The sequence below is a fragment of the Myotis daubentonii genome, chromosome 9 (assembly GCF_963259705.1).
Source record: "Myotis daubentonii chromosome 9, mMyoDau2.1, whole genome shotgun sequence".
NCBI lineage: Eukaryota > Metazoa > Chordata > Mammalia > Chiroptera > Vespertilionidae > Myotis > Myotis daubentonii.
The window spans coordinates 56,100,762-56,115,204 of NC_081848.1; the positions used below are offsets into that span (position 1 = coordinate 56,100,762).

The 14,443-nt window shown below is 38.5% G+C and overlaps 1 protein-coding gene across 14 annotated transcripts in view; it reads right to left on the reverse strand.

The window, feature by feature from the left end:
- Positions 1-14,443, reverse strand: part of HPS5 (HPS5 biogenesis of lysosomal organelles complex 2 subunit 2) — a 37,086-nt gene that overhangs the window by 3,036 nt on the left and 19,607 nt on the right. For 12 of the 14 annotated variants that reach the window (XM_059709082.1, XM_059709076.1, XM_059709079.1 and 9 more), the window contains 12 exons: positions 13,878-14,056; positions 13,013-13,171; positions 12,245-12,431; positions 11,190-11,313; positions 9,460-9,609; positions 8,036-8,113; positions 7,160-7,737; positions 5,084-5,204; positions 4,729-4,884; positions 4,099-4,218; positions 2,496-2,609; positions 928-1,034 (listed from right to left, as the gene is read on the reverse strand). In XM_059709082.1, coding sequence (XP_059565065.1) covers positions 928-1,034; positions 2,496-2,609; positions 4,099-4,218; positions 4,729-4,884; positions 5,084-5,204; positions 7,160-7,737; positions 8,036-8,113; positions 9,460-9,609; positions 11,190-11,313; positions 12,245-12,431; positions 13,013-13,171; positions 13,878-14,056 — 2,073 coding nt within the window. The remainder of the gene's footprint in view (positions 1-927; positions 1,035-2,495; positions 2,610-4,098; positions 4,219-4,728; positions 4,885-5,083; positions 5,205-7,159; positions 7,738-8,035; positions 8,114-9,459; positions 9,610-11,189; positions 11,314-12,244; positions 12,432-13,012; positions 13,172-13,877; positions 14,057-14,443) is intronic. The other 2 variants (XM_059709085.1, XM_059709087.1) reach the window with 2 other exon arrangements.

Here is a 14,443-nt window from a genome sequence, read left to right on the forward strand (position 1 = left end):
TTCTTTCATTGACTCATTAATTACCCAGGGCATATTCTATGCTGGGCACTGAATGTGCAATGAAGAACTCTTCTGGGACTTACAGCAAAGGAGACAGATCTTAGACAAACACATAAATGCACTATCCTTATATATTTACTAGAGGCCCGGTGCACGAAATTCGTGTGGGGGGGGTGGGGAGGGTCCTCAGCCTGGCCTCTGCACCCTCTCCAATCTGGGACCCCTTGTGGGACCAGCCCTAAACCGGCAGTCAGACATCCCTCTTACAATCCAGGACCACTGGCTCCTAACTGCTCACCTGCCTGCCTGCCTGATCGCCCCTAACCACCTCTGCCTGCCGACCTGATCGCCCCCTAACCACTCCCCGGCCTGCCTGATTGCACCCAACTGCCCTCTCCTGCTGGCCTGATCGCCCCCCAAATGCCCTCCCCTGCCAGCCTGATCGCCCCTAACTGTTCTCCCCTGCTGGCCTGATCACCCCCTAACTGCTCTCCCCTGCTGGACTGATCACCCCCTAACTGCTCTCCCCTGCTGGATTGATTGCCCCCCTAACTGCTTGCTCCCCCTCGCCAGCCTGATCTCATGCCTAACTGCTTGCTCCCCCGCCAGCCGGAGCACCCCTAACTGCTTGCTCCCCTGACGGCCTGATCACCCCTAACCGCCTCCACCTCGGCCCCTGCAACCATGACTTTGTCCGGAAGGAAGTGGGACATCCGGAAAATGTCCGGTCAACCTGGTCTAATTAGCATATTACCCTTTTATTAGTATAGATAATTACCAAGTGATACAGAATTTTAAAAAACAAACTACAAATTTGACAGCTAGCTAGAATTATATACATGATCACTGAAATGTCCACCAAATTTATTGAAGGTCTGAAGTGACTTCTAAAATACAACCAAGAGTAAACAAATGGGATTTACATACCACTGTCCCCATCCATCAGGCTCATATCATTCAAATATACTATGTTGGTGAAGGCCTCTCTTCTTCTCTCCAGCTCCAAACAGAGAGTAAGATATCCAGGCCAGAAACTTTAAAGAAACCAAAGTTGAAGAAAGGAATAAAAGGCAGTGAATTTATCTGGAGCTGCACAGTCCATTATAAAAGATACTAGGTGCATGTGGCTATTTAAATTTAAATTAAGTAAAAGTAAATAAAATTTAAAAGTCAGTTCTTCAGCTGACCAATCCATATTTCAAATACTCAATGGTCACATGTAGCTAATGGCTATCATATTGGACAGTGCAGAATATTTCCATTACCATAAAGTTTTGAAAGCCCTGATCTGGAGTATATAAGAAAAAAGAATAAAAGCTAGTGGTAAATACTGACATTCAAGGCCAAGCACCAATTATAACTTTATATATATACATACTTTATAAATGTAAAGATTCAAAACAAATTAGCATATTTTCTCCAAATGTGAAAGTTCTCCTTGACTCTTCTCCCCCTTCATTTGCTATATCCAGTATTATAAATCCCACTGCATTTTCCTTCTAAATGTCCCTTGGATGTAGTCCTTTTGCTGCCTTACTAATCGCCAATTCAGTTAAGAATGAATTACTGCCATAGCTTTTAAGCTGACCTTTCTGTCTCCAACCTTTCTCATGTATGACACCAAAAATGATTTCCAGAAAGTTCCATTTTTATGTCATACGCAAAAGTCTAAAAGGTCTCTACTGATGACTAAATTCTTCTGACCAACTTTCAAGGTCCTCCATGATATCATCACCCACCATCTGGCAAGTTTCATCCTTCATTATCAATAAATACACATGTATCAAGTACCTGCCATTATAAGGGAACAGGAAGAAACAGGTCCCTATCTTCAAAAGATTATAATCCAGGGGGAGCCATATGATAACATGGCTAGGCAATAAGTAACTGACTAACATGTGGTATGAATAAAAAGTAATGTCAGGTTTTCCTGCCCTTATTCTTGTTTCGTAAGCCTCACCAGCCCTCCTCCTGGCTCCTTTTAAATACAAATCCTATCCAGCCTTCAGGGCTTACCTCCAAAGTTTCATCTCCTCCCTGAGTCCTTCACTAGCAATTCTCCTGAGAACATTCTGATCCTTCCCAATTTGGACAACCCTATAGCAATTATAATTCAAATCACAGTCTAGAGCTTAATTAAATACCATCTGTATGCCTGGGGTTAGCAACTAAGCCAGTGGTTCTCAACCTTGGCTGCACATTAAAATCACTTGGGAATCTTTTTAAAATCCTGATTTCTGGGCCTCGTCCTCTGGAAATTCTGTTTCTCTGTTACTAATGTTGTGGCCCCACCCACAAATAGGCACAAATATGAAAAAATGTGCACAAATATTGAAAGGAAAAGTTTGTGTACTTAACTATTACGTAAGATACTTTCCTGTAGCAAAGAGTATTCGCAAACAATAAAGTATATCAATTCAGGCCCTTAATTACTACAAAGTTATTAACTGAAATGATTCTAATCTTAACTTCAGCTTCTAAGAAAATTCTCTTACCCACGAGACCTGCAGATGTCAGTCATTTTCTCTTTGGTTGTAAAATCTGCAGGTAGTTTAATTAGATGAAGGATCAGCTGACTGTAACCCCAGGAAAACAAGTGTGAATGAGGCCTGTGAAATGAAAAACTCCCTAAATTAGATAGGAAATAAATTCTACAAAATGCTTATTAGTCATCTAATAGGTAAGAGCAGAATTTAATTATATTTGTTCCATTATTATATTTTTCAAACATTTTTACTTGAATTTTGAAAAATTAAAAACATTTTTCCTATCACAAATACCTACTTATTATTTAAAATTAGACATTTTTAGGTAATCAAAAACAAAAGAAAGAAGCCTATACTTTCATCCAGTCAGATAGCCACTGTATATCCTTCCAGACCTTTAGTTTAGGCATATAGGATAGGTCTTTGGGGGCTTTTAAAGCTTCTCTGCAGGAAAATACAAGAATCATTTGTGACACATTATAAGTATCAGTGTGTATTTTTTATGAATTCTATTTTTTTAAATCCTAAATCAGGTATGTCTAGAAATTTCTGGGGAGAAAATACACACAAGCACATATGCACAATTTTTTCCCTTCTGTTACAGGATAGCAAAAAACTACAAAAATTCCAGGGCAGGAGGAATAGGGAAACTGAGACAAGAAAATTAAAATAAGGCCAAGCAGTTTGAACAGCTTGCAGCTAGCTTGTAAATAACAAGCCCTTATCTTCCCCAGCTAAGGACATTTGAGAGCAAATGGTTAATGTGTCTCCAAAGACAGCATAGAGAAATGAGGAAGGAGAAAGAAGAAGGAAGAATGCAGTCTTATCTCATCCCATTCCCTAAACAGAAAAGCCAGCAGTCTCGGGGCTTGGCAAGATAAAATTGGCAGGTGCTTCTCACAAATTCTAGGCAAGCCAAAACAAAGTAAAAAGGGGACCTTAAAAATTAGCCAAGATATTTGGCAGAGGAGTTTTAAAATCTATAGACAAAAAAGTATATAAGGCAAACCCACCCCCCGCCCTCAATCCCCACCCCACTAACTCCTGGGATTAGCCAAGAGAGCCCATCCGTGCGTTATGCAGAATGATGTATTTGCTTGCCTTGTTCCTTTAATAAATTTGCATGCCTTACTTTTTAAATTACTTTCTTAATAAATTCACTTTAACACAACACAATTATCTGGGAGCCACTCGTTAGAATTCATTCTTATGAACAAGACAAGAATCAAGGTGGGGACAGCCCTCTTCCTTCAGGGGGCTTTCCGATAACACCGCTCTGGTGTCTATGAGAGGTGCATGTAACACTTCTAACACAGGTTTGGTTATCAAGAGCTCTTAATGTGGGTCCATGAAAGAGCTTAAAAGGGTCAGTTTTGTTTTCTGTGCAAAATTTTGCATGGATATGCATTTTTCTAGGAGAAATCAGGTTCTTAATAGGATCTATAACTAAAAAATATTCAGAACCACTAGGAAGTGCACTCAATCTCGTTACTACCATAACTTGGCTCAGTCTCTTCCAGAGCTGTTCCTGAAGTAAGCCCAGAATGCTATATGTGAATAAACCAGCTCCATTCCAAAGGAACATCAGAGCTTTAAAAGAGGATTTCTATACCTGGGATTTCCTTCATCATCCATAGTGCTTGTGCTTGGGGGAGCATCATGGGACACTGCTAACAGCAGCCAATCCAATCTTAAAGACTCTGGTTGCAGAAGGGACTCAAGGAAGGACTGCCTAAGAGACAGAAAATAGGGGAGAAAAGTCACCACTTTTCATGCTGAGAAAGGAAACATAAATTGTGGGGATGTGAAAACATTAGAGGTATCATATAGTGAATAAAATAACTTGAAAATAACTTCTGCTACAAAATGTCTAGAAAAGCTGGTGAAAGTCTAATAGCCTTTTAAATGAACAGGTGAGCCCCAAGATAGTAAGGAAAATACCAAACAGCCAAAAATAAAAAGAGAAATAAAAGTCAGTATGGCAAATATGAATCAATCGAAGGAAGAAGAGGGGTGGTGGTGCAGGGTGGGAAGAATAGCCAGTCTCAATAACGGGGGCTGTGTGGAGATAGAAAATGAAACCTCAGTCTAATTTCAACTGCCCAAATCCTTCTCTCCCATTGTAGATGCCTCAATTCTATGGCAGCTGACAGTAAAAATGCTACAACTGCTATACAAGAGAGATAATACCCTATCTGAAGAAAGAAAAGTCAACAAATACTAGTAATTCTCGCCTTCTTACCGGTGATCTTCAGGCCTTGATTTCACTAGACTGTCTAAATAGGCCAAAAACTGAGCAGGATGATGATGACAAAGTTGCATGACATCCGAAGGCAAAATTGATGGGTAAAACTTGATCAAGGATCGAAGGGCAGATTCCCCAAACTTCTCATACAATCTGCATTTAAAAACAAAACATATTAGTCTCCAACTCCAGTGAGATGATATAGCTTGGTTACATTATCTAAGTACTTATTAGAAACAAATATACTAACAAGAAGCTGACCAACATGCAACTGAATAAAACTTTACAGATTAAGACAAAAAAAAATATGCATGTGATTTAGTTCATATAAACAACATACACAACAACTTACTGGGTAGCATAAGCAATCAACAAAGGACTGTCAAAAGGGACCGAGTCATCCACTAATTTTAATTTTGTTGGTAGATCTCCTTCTTCCATCTCCCTATATGTAGGATTGGAACTTGCCATTTCTGAAAGATAAAACATACCTTTTTCCCTTCATCTCATAACTGTAAATATTTAATTCATGAACACATTGGTTCAACAACCATGATTCATGCACCTACCCTGTGCAAGGCCCTATGCTCATTAAGCACTGCAGGAGAGACAAACAAGGACAAGATACGACCTCTGCTTTTAAGAACCTTAAAACCAAATTGGGAGGCCAAGCATATTACAAGTTTTAAACAAGAAAAAGTAAGAGATCACCAATATATGTCTCTATTACCCTTGAAAAAGAGATATACAGTATATATGTATACTATCAATGCCAAATTCCTGTTTTTCTAGAACCAGCGCCCCTCTGCCATCTTTTGAAACAAAATAAGTTATTCCAATTTAATTAAATTAATTTAAAAATTTTGACCTATTTTTAAATATGTTTTTATTGATTTTTAGAGAAAAGGGAGAGGGACAGAGAGAAACATCATCATTGGCTGCCTCCTGTATGCCCCCTACTGGGGATGGAACCTGAAACTCGGGCATGTGCCCTGCCTGAGAATCGAATCAATGACCTCTTGGTTCCTGGGTTGATGCTCAATTGCTGAGAGCCACACTGGCTGGACTGACCTATTTGTTTCTTAAACATGTATAGAAAAACTTCTTTCTCTGAACAAAGACTTGACTTTTGAGAATAGCCAATTTATTTAAAGCCATGTATGATAAATAAAGTGAATTATGATCTAATTAAAAACCACTTGTAGTTAAAAGGCTGTTTTCAATAATTACAACATCGTTGCAAGGGAAGCAGATATTATAAATCCATTTTCTAGAAAACAAAAAGATCTTTAAGTCAATAATATAAAAATGTATTTTGTCTTGTGACTATTCACTTTTCTAATAAATGAAAAGTGTGTTTAAAGTCTAAACCAAGTATAAGACAGACGGCATCTTTGATTCAAGCAGAATGTTGAATTTAAAAAATTCACCTCTTCAAAAACATGGGCCTATGCAGTAGAAAGCACATGCATGGTCTCTGGAGTATGAGAGCTGGTTTCTACATGAGGATGACAAATAGTGTGACCTTCAATCAAGTGTAAAAGAAAGACTGCTGGCTGTCAACCAAATCTCCAAGGCAGACATACAAGCTTTTCGGCCACATACATTCTCTTCCTTCTGGACACCTGGATAGGTTACATTTCCCAGTCTCCTTTGCAGTTAAATAGGGTCATGTGATAAGTGAACAGAAGAGATGTAAGCAACCACCAGGCCAAGCCTATAAGTAAGAGCATGTTTGACCCTCCATGTGCTTTCTCTAGCACATAACAACCCAATCTCAATCACAAACCCAAAAGAGGATGGAACTCAAAAAAAAATGAAAGGAATTTGGAACTCTCGATTACCATATGGAAGAGAGCTGCCTACTGACCTGAAACATCTGCCTTGAACTAGTATATAAGAAATAAACTTCTGCAATATCTGAGTTAATATTTCATGAGATAGTACAGCAGTGTAACCTAGTTAATGATTATAATCTCCCTGTGCCTGTTTCCTCACCATCTCCTCTGAAGATTGTTATAAGGACAAAACGAAACAATGCCTGGAAAGTGTTTAGCAAAAATAGTGGCACACAATAGTACTCAATAAATGGTAAACATTACTAATATTACTAAATATTAGTAAGTTACTCAGAGGGATTTTTTCATTTTTATATATCTATAATTATAAAAATCTTACTTTAACCCCAACTTCTCTAACACTGCTGTCACTTTCTAAATATGGTTGAAAGAAAGAAAACTAATTTCTTATGATACGGATGCAAATTAAAGCAATATTTGAAGAACTATTAAAAATTAAGTTGTGTAAAAAAGAATCGAGTTTAACCAGAATAGAGGTAATTTTCTACTTAATTCTTGTATTTTCAACTCAAAAATGCCAAGGTGCTCTATATCAATTTCTACCTTTAGTAAGGCAATCTGACTATTACCTTTCAATCCTTCGATAAAAGTATCCCAAACACAATGATTGTTTGCATAAGTAAGCTTGATACTCTCCTTTGCTCTCTTCAAGTCCAGGAGAAAAAAGTACTTCTTTAGGAACTGACAAGCCAGAATTTCAGAAGAGTGCTCTTGCAAAGTGTGGTCCTCATGTTCACTTGTGCTTTTGATCTCAGAATTCAGTACATTCAATTCTAAACACAATGTTGTCAATTCAGCCAGGTCCTTCCAGAGACCGTTTGCTATGCTCCATGGAGAACATACTCGAAAGAGGTCATGCAAGGGCTCCCTCAGACTATTTACAGATTCACATGCCTTGTGATCAACAGTTTCTTCATTGCCTAAAGAGTCCCTTTTTTCTTTTTCATTATCTTCAACCAATATTCCATTTTTTGACTCATCAAACAATAGTACATCCTCGTTCAATGTCGTGGATGAGTTGCAGGTGCCTGAAATGCCTGCAAAGTCCTTCATGGCAAATGTTTTTTCTAACTGTGAAAGCCACTCCTGTAAAACCATTCTCAGAGATTTGGGTTCAAATAAAACCAGTGGGTCCTGTAGCTTGGTCCTATACAAGAAAAACAAATATGAAATTTGTTTTATGTGTGTGTTTTTAAACAAATTATTTCATGCTAAATAAACCTAATGGATACAGCATACTAATCTGGAATACAAGTGTTACTTTTCTACTCTTTAACAACTACCTAGGCAACATGACAATACAGAGAACATTAACTGTATACTAATTCTCAAATTTCAATTCCAAATGAGACTACCTCTGCCCAACATTGTCTCGGGACCACTAGTGATGATCCCAAAAAGTCATTCCCATTCACTATAAAACTTCCTCCTTCATAAATACTCACATTGCTTCTGCCGTTGCTATTTTGAGCTCTTGGAATTTATCTTCTTCTGGAGGTTGACTAGTTACTTCTTTTATTCCCCTAGAAGAGAGTGAAAAGAGTTAGATGGGATTATAGCTTCCTTAGACAAATATTTCTAAGTGCTTACTAAGTGGAAGATATTGTTCTTAATGTTAAATGAAATAAACAGATTAGTATACAAAATGGTCAATGGCTCAAGTCAAAAAGAAATGCATGCAAATAACTAACTATAATCTAAAAGAGAATAAAATGAATGCTAAAGAGCAGCACATACATTGTGCTATGAAAGCACACAAAAAAGGAGTAATTCTTCTGACTAGGCAAACAATGGAAACTTTCCTAAGGAAGTGGTATTTGTGTCAGAAAATATGGGGAGAAATACTGCAAGTAGAAGAAAACAACACAAAGAAAGACAGTGAAGTATACATACCTAGTTCTCCCACAGGACTGAAATTTAAAAATGAGGCTGGAAAGGTGAGCTGAGGTCAGGCTGAGGGCTGCCTAAAATGCCTAGGCATATCTGTACATTTCTTCTATAAGTATATATAGATTCACTAAGTTATTCTGAGAATAACACGCCTTCTATTCCATCTCACTGTCCAGACACACTGGGCCTATGGGTCTCTCTCTCAATTCCTGAATGAGTGCTGCCTCAAATGCTCAGATTCCCTGAACCATGAGATAAAGCAGAGACCAGACAGACAAGGCACTTCACACTGTGCCAGAAGAAGGACTGTGCCACCAGCATATCATAAGAAAGTATAAGGCAAGGCATCAATACCAGTGCTCTCACTTTATAGGCTAGAGAATATTACTGACCTACCCCAAGTTACATATTAGTCAGAAGCAGAGCCAGGACAAGGCCTAGGTCCTTGGTCATCTTACTCTTAATTTAATACTCCTTCTCTAACATCCCAAAACTTGGAAGAGATTTGGAAAGGAGGCAATTGTGAAGGAGATAGATACAACTGTGCTAAATTAAAACTGTCTTAACAGATTTGCTATGGGTAGATGTAATTTTCCAACATTTAATTTGTGGTATTCACAATTTTTAAAAAATATATTTTTATGGATTTCAGAGAGGGACAGGGGAGAGAAACAGAAACATCAATGATAAGAGAGAATCACTGATTGGCTGCCTCCTGCATGCCCCCTATTGGGAATCGAGCCCACAACCCGAGCATGTGCCCTTGACTGGGATCGAACCCAGGACCCTTCAGTCTGCAGGTCGATGCTCTATCCACTGAGCCAAACCAGCTAGGGTTGTGATATTCACCATTTTTATGAGCTACCTTAGCAATCAACAATGAGCAGGGTCATATATATACCTTCCATAGCATATGGTTTTCTTCACACTGACAGATGACCCCTCCAGAATTTACACAGATTTATATGCAAGAGCTTACTCTGTGTCTTCCTCCTTTGAGCAAGTGACAGGACTCACATCTTCTTCACATAACTGTTCATCACCCCTGGGTTCTGGTCTCACTTTCAGATCAGGGCTTGTATGAAGGGTGCCAATCTTCTCAGTAGTTTTACGTACAAAGCTAGAAACACTGGAAGTCAAATACCAAAAAACTAACATGAAAAGAAATCTAATAATTAACAAAAATGAAAAATTCAGTACCTAGTTGTCTATGTTTCTATTAGTCCCAGAATGGCAACTTGGACTTAATAAAAGAAAGACCGCTTGACTGCTTACAGGAACTTCCCTAATCAACTAAATATTTCACATAAGGTCCACGTAAAATTTACAATATAAGAATTCACTTCATTTACTAAACTGCCTTAAGTGCTAAAGAAAAGGTCTTTTTTTTTTTTTTTTTAAAGAAAAGGTCTTTCAACTCCAGTCTGTGATGTTTCTATCAATTTAAGCAAAGAAAGCCATATGGCCACCTGCTCCACCCTAGCCAGAGAATTAATAAATTTCTTCATGAAACTCAGCTGCCAACTAGTCACAACATATTCTTCTTGATAAGCAAAATTTGTATCCAGTAAGACAGATAAGCAGTTAAGTAGTTGTACAAAGTCTTCTCTCTCAAACTCAAATGCCAATCTTGGTCCCATGGATTAGCTAGAAAGACTTCTGAAGTCTCCAATTCTGAGCCCAAACTGAGAAAGGATCAAAAATTGACTAATGATAGCCCTGGCCAGGTAGCTCAGTTGGTAAGAGCACCCGCCCCCCCATACACCATGGTTAAGGTTTCAAACCCCAGTCATGGCACATATAAGATTCAATGAATGAATGCATAAATAAGTGCAACAACAAATCAACGTGAGGTTTTTTTTCTCTCTCTCTCTATAAATCAATAAGTAAATTTTTTAAAAAAGAAAAAGGAAAAGGCAATGACTAATGATATAGATAAGCTGTTTCTATGAGGGATGAGAAAAATGCCAGATTTTTAAACTTTTGCTGTCTGTGGGTTAAAAAACCACATCTATAACAACTCAAATATCCAGCTACTCAAAGAGGGAAGCTAAATTTCCCAAGATGGAAATGAGAAGTTAATAGCTCCATATAACAGGTGATATGAGAAATAACCTAGAGACTTTACTTTTTCTCATTTAAAATGTCTTTCCAGTCCTGACTGGTGTGGCTCAGTTGGTTTAGCATTGTCCCATGCACTGAAAGGTCACCAGTTCAATTCCCAGTCAGGGCACATGCCCAGGTTGCAGGTTCAGTCCCAGGGAGGCAACTGATCCATGTTTTTCTCTCTCTCGCCCTCTCACCTTCCTCTCTCTGTAAAATCATTAAAAGCATTTTTTAAAATCCTATATAATAAAAGCCTAATATGCAAATCGACCAAACAGTGCAACAACCAGTGGAACAACTGGTCACTGTGGTGCACACTGACCACCAGCGGGCAGACGCTCAATGCTGGAGCCGCCTCCAGCCCACAGGCCCCAGGCCAGCCAAGGCGGGTGCCAGCAGGGGCCCCTGATCACCCCGCCGGTTGCCCCACAGATTGGCCCTGATTGCCAGCCAGGCCTAGGGACCCTACCCATGCACAAATTTCGTACACTGGGCCTCTAGTAAATAAAATAAAATGGCTCTCCATTCTCAGCACAAAAGTACCTAAGGGGACAAAGAAAGTAAAACCAGAATGGGATTAAATGACAAGACTAATTAGTTTACCTTTCCTTGACAGCCTGAAGAGACACAAGAGGAGATGGAGAGCGAAATGATAATGGAATGCCGAAGGGGAGAAAAGTTTCATTCTTATCTGTCTCAAACGTCACTGGAACATGAGAAACATTGTCTGATGAATTAAATCAAGGGAAAGAAACAAAATCTAATCATATGGGAGTTTTTTAACCTTTAAAGAAATTCTGAAATAAATAAACCAGAGGAAATGGAAGATTCAATACCAAAATCACAACTGACCCAGATACAAATGAGCAGAACACAGGTTTACAAGATGCATGGGATGGTCCACATATAAAACACTCAAGCAGGTACCTTCATTTTCCTACTAACCCTGAATCCCCACAAGTCAAAAAGGAAGTTAAAGTTTCTATTAATCTCTTCTCAACACTTCGGTCACAGGAATGCTCAAACATCAAAAAGTGTAGGCAATGGCCCCAAAATTGTAGTAATTTTTCAGTCCTAATGGAAAATAATTTGGTTAGTCAGAATAAAATTGCCCTGTTCCTTTGGTTAATGACCTCCTTTCTTAACCTTTCCAGCATTTTGATGCATGATTAAAATTAGGTACTTTACCAATGTTAGCTTAAACATGAGGGGTAGGGAACAACTACACACAAATCCACTCTTCTACTGGTGAGTAGATCTACAGGTCTGCATGGAAAGTCTATCAACATAATAAAAATTAACACCTTATAGGAAACTATGCACGAGATAATCCAGGCAAATAAAAGTGACAGAAAATTAGTGCTTCACATCTGCAACCAATAAAAGACAAACTCAGACCCTGGCCAGTGTGGCTCCGTTGGCTGAGTGTTGTCCAGTGCACAAATGGTTGCTGGTTCAATTTCCGGTCAGGATACTTGCCCAGGTTGCAAGCTCATTCCTTGGTAGGGGGCAGGCAGGAGGCAGCCGATCAATGTTCCCCCCACACATCAATGTTTCTCTCTCTCCCTCTCCCTTCCTCTCTCTCTAAAAAGCCAGTAAAAATATTTAAAAATATACATATATATATATATATATATATAAAAAGACACACTCATCACCCTCATTTCCGTGTGAGCTGCAACACTGATCTGGCTGGTCCTCTTCTTGATGTGAGATGAATTCTTTAAGTCTCTCATCTTCTGAGAGGGTTTGGCTGTGAAGGGAACAAGTGTCTTCATCTGACTGACTGCCTCTTCTACTACTAATAATACGATAAATACCAGAGTCCAAGATGCTGAAACTTTCCTAAAAATAAAAAAGAATTCCAAAAAATCAAAGTAAAACTTTCCTTTATAACACAATGTAACGTTTTAAGAGAAAAATCAATGGTAAAAGCAGCAAGTCAATAATAACATTTATGGCTTATTAGTACAAACTGGTGAACAAGGTCTAGGCTCCTGGCAGCTGGGTTACAGCTAAGTGGGATCATGCTACCATATTTCTCTAGCTTGTCTCCATAAAGCCTGGCAGTGAGAATAGGGACTGAATGAGGCAAACCTGAGCTGCACTGAGACTCCAATTAGCATGAAGAATCTAAAATAATCGCATATTAGGAACAGAACAACTTAACTGTGTTGGAGGCTCTATGAGGTGCATTTGCAAAAAGAATATAATTTAAAATGACAAAACAAAATGTGGCTCCAAGACAAACCTAAACGAAGGCTTCATAGGGCTATCCAGCAGCTTACATAAAGCTCCCTTTGATCCCCCCTCCAAAAATCTACTATATGGAAAGAAAGATAAGTTTTGGGATTCTAGAGGTGAGTACAACCTAAAGTAGAAAATCTTACTGCACAGAAAAACCCTTTAAAAGTGAGAATACTTACATGTGATGAAATGGAGCTTCTTCTACTGCTGCAAGCTGAATCCAAAGGTTCAAATTTTAAGATCAATTCTTCTAGTTGAGAAATCAAATCACTACAGGTTGTGAGGTCCAGCTGAGATTTCAAGTGCTCCAATTTATCTACAGTCAATGATTTTCTTCCCTAATAAAAGGGTAAGTAGAAACCCAATAGAATAGCCTACTATATGTAACTAAAACTATATTCAAATGGCCCATATATTTAAAGAGGTCTAACATAGAAGATAAAACCTCCAAAGTGCTTTAAAAGGCGTAAAAAGCGAGTGAAAGAGTTAATGAGAATTACTTTAGGAATTAAGACTTTAATTAGGATTTACCGTATGCACAATCATCCCCCTTAAAACAAAGTCTGAAATCTGCCGAAACCGGTTTGGCTCAGTGGATAGAGCGTCGGCCTGCGGACTGAAAGGTCCCAGGTTCGATTCCGGTCAAGGGCATGTACCTGGGTTGCAGGCACATCCCCAGTAGGAGATGTGCAGGAGGCAGCTGATCGATGTTTCTCTTTCATCGATGTTTCTAACTCTCTATCTCTCTCCCTTCCTCTCTGTAAAAAGTCAATAAAATATATTTAAAAAAAAAAAAAACAAAGTCTGAAATTCAAATAAATTTGTGAGTAAACTTGATTTTTTTTGTTAATGGCAAGTATACCCTTTTTCTTACCCTCCACCCACCCCTAGATTTATTTGCCATGCTTCCTTTGGGAATTTACTGCTGCTTTATTTATAAGTCATATAGAAAGGGCTAGTTAAGCCAAAAAAACTTTGTAGCACAATCTTGCAAGCTAGGATGATTGTAACAGCCCAGATGAACATGTAAGCTCTCTGACTCACTCTGCCAGCAATGAGAGAATTCTGGAAAAGACAGCAAGTGTGAGCAGCCAGGTTCCAAAGGCCTCTCCTTAGCAGGCGTTCCACACAGCGTTCCACAGATAAGAGGGAAAGATGTGAGATCTTCCCATTTAGATGCAAACAGAACAGCTCATTCTTGAAGACAGCCACATCCTGAATATCTACAAAAACCAAAGGGTGGGGTGAGCACACAGGATGTTAAACAAATATTCCTTTTCCATTTTTGCAAGGGTTGAAATTATTCTAATAAATTCACTTTTTCATTAGGTTTGGCTTGATTGAATTTCATCTTTTTATATTTTCATTTCAATGAAGAAATAATATTTTAGACACTATTCTAAAAAGAACAAGAATTAAAGAAACAGAGAAACACATCTCTCTGATCCAAAGTCCTATTTTAAAATGCTATTTTCTGTGAAAAGGAATTGGGACTTTAAAAGAGGACACTCTACATTAGAGACCAGACTACGACATTTATGAGAGTTATCATCTAGTGTCAAGTAATGGATTTTAACATACTATGTAAATCAACAAACAGTTTATGAAAA